The sequence below is a fragment of the Camellia sinensis genome, chromosome 14 (genome assembly GCF_055761805.1).
Source record: "Camellia sinensis isolate YWXY chromosome 14, ASM5576180v1, whole genome shotgun sequence".
Classification (NCBI taxonomy): domain Eukaryota; kingdom Viridiplantae; phylum Streptophyta; class Magnoliopsida; order Ericales; family Theaceae; genus Camellia; species Camellia sinensis.
The window spans coordinates 17,132,070-17,134,502 of NC_138974.1; the positions used below are offsets into that span (position 1 = coordinate 17,132,070).

General features: G+C 31.0%; 1 protein-coding gene across 1 annotated transcript; it reads left to right on the forward strand.

The window, feature by feature from the left end:
* Window positions 1-1,456: 1,456 nt before the first annotated feature.
* LOC114257476 (transcription factor MYB56) lies at window positions 1,457-2,152 on the forward strand. The gene has a single exon (XM_028197233.2). The coding sequence runs from the start codon at window positions 1,457-1,459 to the stop codon at window positions 2,150-2,152; it is 696 nt and encodes a 231-aa protein (XP_028053034.2).
* The last annotated feature ends 281 nt before the right edge of the window (window positions 2,153-2,433 follow it).

Consider the following 2,433-nt stretch of genomic DNA (forward strand, 5'->3'; position numbering starts at 1 on the left):
AAAAATGGATTAATTCAATTCATTTTTGGCTTCATGGAATTATTAAACCTTGATATTCTATTGGTAGGAATAAAATTTACATACGCACGATATGATACATAATACATTTCATAACAAATAAACTGTTGTACACAGCTATTTTTGTGGTTAATTTTCAAAAATGGCAAGTTATATTGATAGTTTCTATATTTTATCTCTTGTATCATTTTGATTCTTATAATTTTAATTTATTCAATTTTGTCCCTTAATTCAATTCAAATGCCGTTAGAGTTTTTGATAGAAAACAATCACCGAATTAGTTGATGTTAACTTAGTAAATTGAGTAAATTTAAAATTTTACTCGTAAAAGCATACCACTCATGAGGGCACCATTTTTTATAAGAATTTTTTTTATAACAACTGTAATTAATTTGGTCAAATTGGGACAAAATTATAAATTCATAATCAAAATTGAACCAATTAAACCACAAAGTCCAAAATGATACAAAATATATATATATATATATATATGGACTACTAATATAATTTGCATCACTAAATAAAAAATATATATACTATATATAAAATGAACAACCCACTTGGTGATGTCCTGAAACTCCTTCTCTCCTTTTGTGAAGTGCCCATTCTTCATTTTTTTTTTTTAAAAAAAAAAAATTAGAAGAAAGAGGAGCATAAGACTCGAACATCAAATCTTTTGTTTATTAAATATATATATATATCACTTAAATGACACAATATATATAATAAATATTTTATTTTATTTTTATATATTTAAATTGTATACAGCAGGTGCACCTAGTACATATATATTGTTCCACACCATGACCGAATCCATCTCCCAATACCCGTTCATCATGTTTGATTGGAAGGATTAAAGTATGGGATTAGGATTATTAGTCCGTGGGGCCAATCATCCTATGTTTGTTTTGACATTTTGATTTAGGACTATTAATCCAATGGATAATTAATCCAACAAATTTGTAGGATTATTAGTAATGGGGTAGGGGTGGGATAGTTAATACCACACTAATTTAATAGGATTATTAATACCTCACTATTAGTATTGTGAATCAAACATGACCGTTATTTATAACTCTTTCAATGATAAAATTGAATTTTTAAATTGCTTTTTCCTACTATTTTACAGCTCAAAATTATAGCAATCTTTGATTTGAATTGAATAAAAAGAGGAAGTCTACTTTCAATATGACAGCTAACAAAGATCCTCTTTTTTATACTTTGGTAACTTTCCTTGCCTTACAAGTAACATGCAGTTAGTCTTCCACAAAAGATTTTTTTTTATCAAATTCCATTATTACTCCTATATAAAGGAAAGGAAACAATTTTTTAGTTACATATCTTCTATTATTCTTAAATCTTAAAAGACGTAGTGTGTGAAAACCGCTAACAATACTTACCTATAAGTTTTAGGGTTAAAAGTTAGGGTTTTATTGAGATGGATAACCTGTCGACAACAACGGAATCGTCGATTAGGGTTTCGTGGAGTCCGGAAGAAGATGAGTTGTTACAGAAGCTCGTGCATCGTCATGGAGCCCGGAACTGGTCTATAATAAGTAGATCAGTCCCGGGAAGATCGGCCAAGTCGTGTCGCCTCCGGTGGTGCAATCAGCTGTCACCGGAGGTGGAACACCGACCATTCACGGATGAGGAAGACAAAATCATCGTACGATCGCACCAAAAGTACGGAAACAAGTGGGCTACGATTGCCAGACTACTTAACAGCCGTACTGATAATGCTATCAAGAATCATTGGAATTCGACTCTCAAGAGAAAGTGTTATGATTATCGAGGACGAAGCAGTGAAGAATCGATGGTTGAAAGGCGAAAACGAGTTAATGCGACGATGAATATTCGATTTAGCGATGAAAGTAGATTGAGATCGGATGTAGATCCGAAAGATGTACCGAGTACAGAACTCAGTCTTTCTCAACCTGGGATTTGTTCGAACGAGTTAAGGATTACTCACCAGAATCGGACAAGTACCCACCAGAATCGGACGAGTTATCATGAAATAACCGAGTTTGACTCGTTCCAATTGTTGTTGAAAGAGATGGTGAGAGAGAAAGTGAAAGAGGAAGTGAGAAATTATATGTTACAACTAGAAAAAAATAGGGAATGTTTTGCAGAGTAAGTAAAGAGTTATGATATCTTGTTTGGTTCATTAGAAAGAGAGTATTTTGAGGTCAATTTTATATATATATATATATATATATATTTTGTGAACATTCACTATTGGGTAAATTACCTTCTCATATTTTGATCCTTTTTATTTTGGTTTTTTATATTTTAATTGACTTGATTTGACTATAAATTTTATTTTGTTCAATTTAATTCAATTAATTACAATTGTTAACATTTTTTTTATAAAAATACGCATATAAACAATATGTGTGGCCAAAGGAAGAGAGTCGA

What these genes read in the sequence shown, in the direction of transcription:
- LOC114257476 (XM_028197233.2), top strand. Translation starts at nt 1,457, where the DNA reads ATGGATAACCTGTCGACAACAACGGAATCGTCGATTAGGGTTTCGTGG.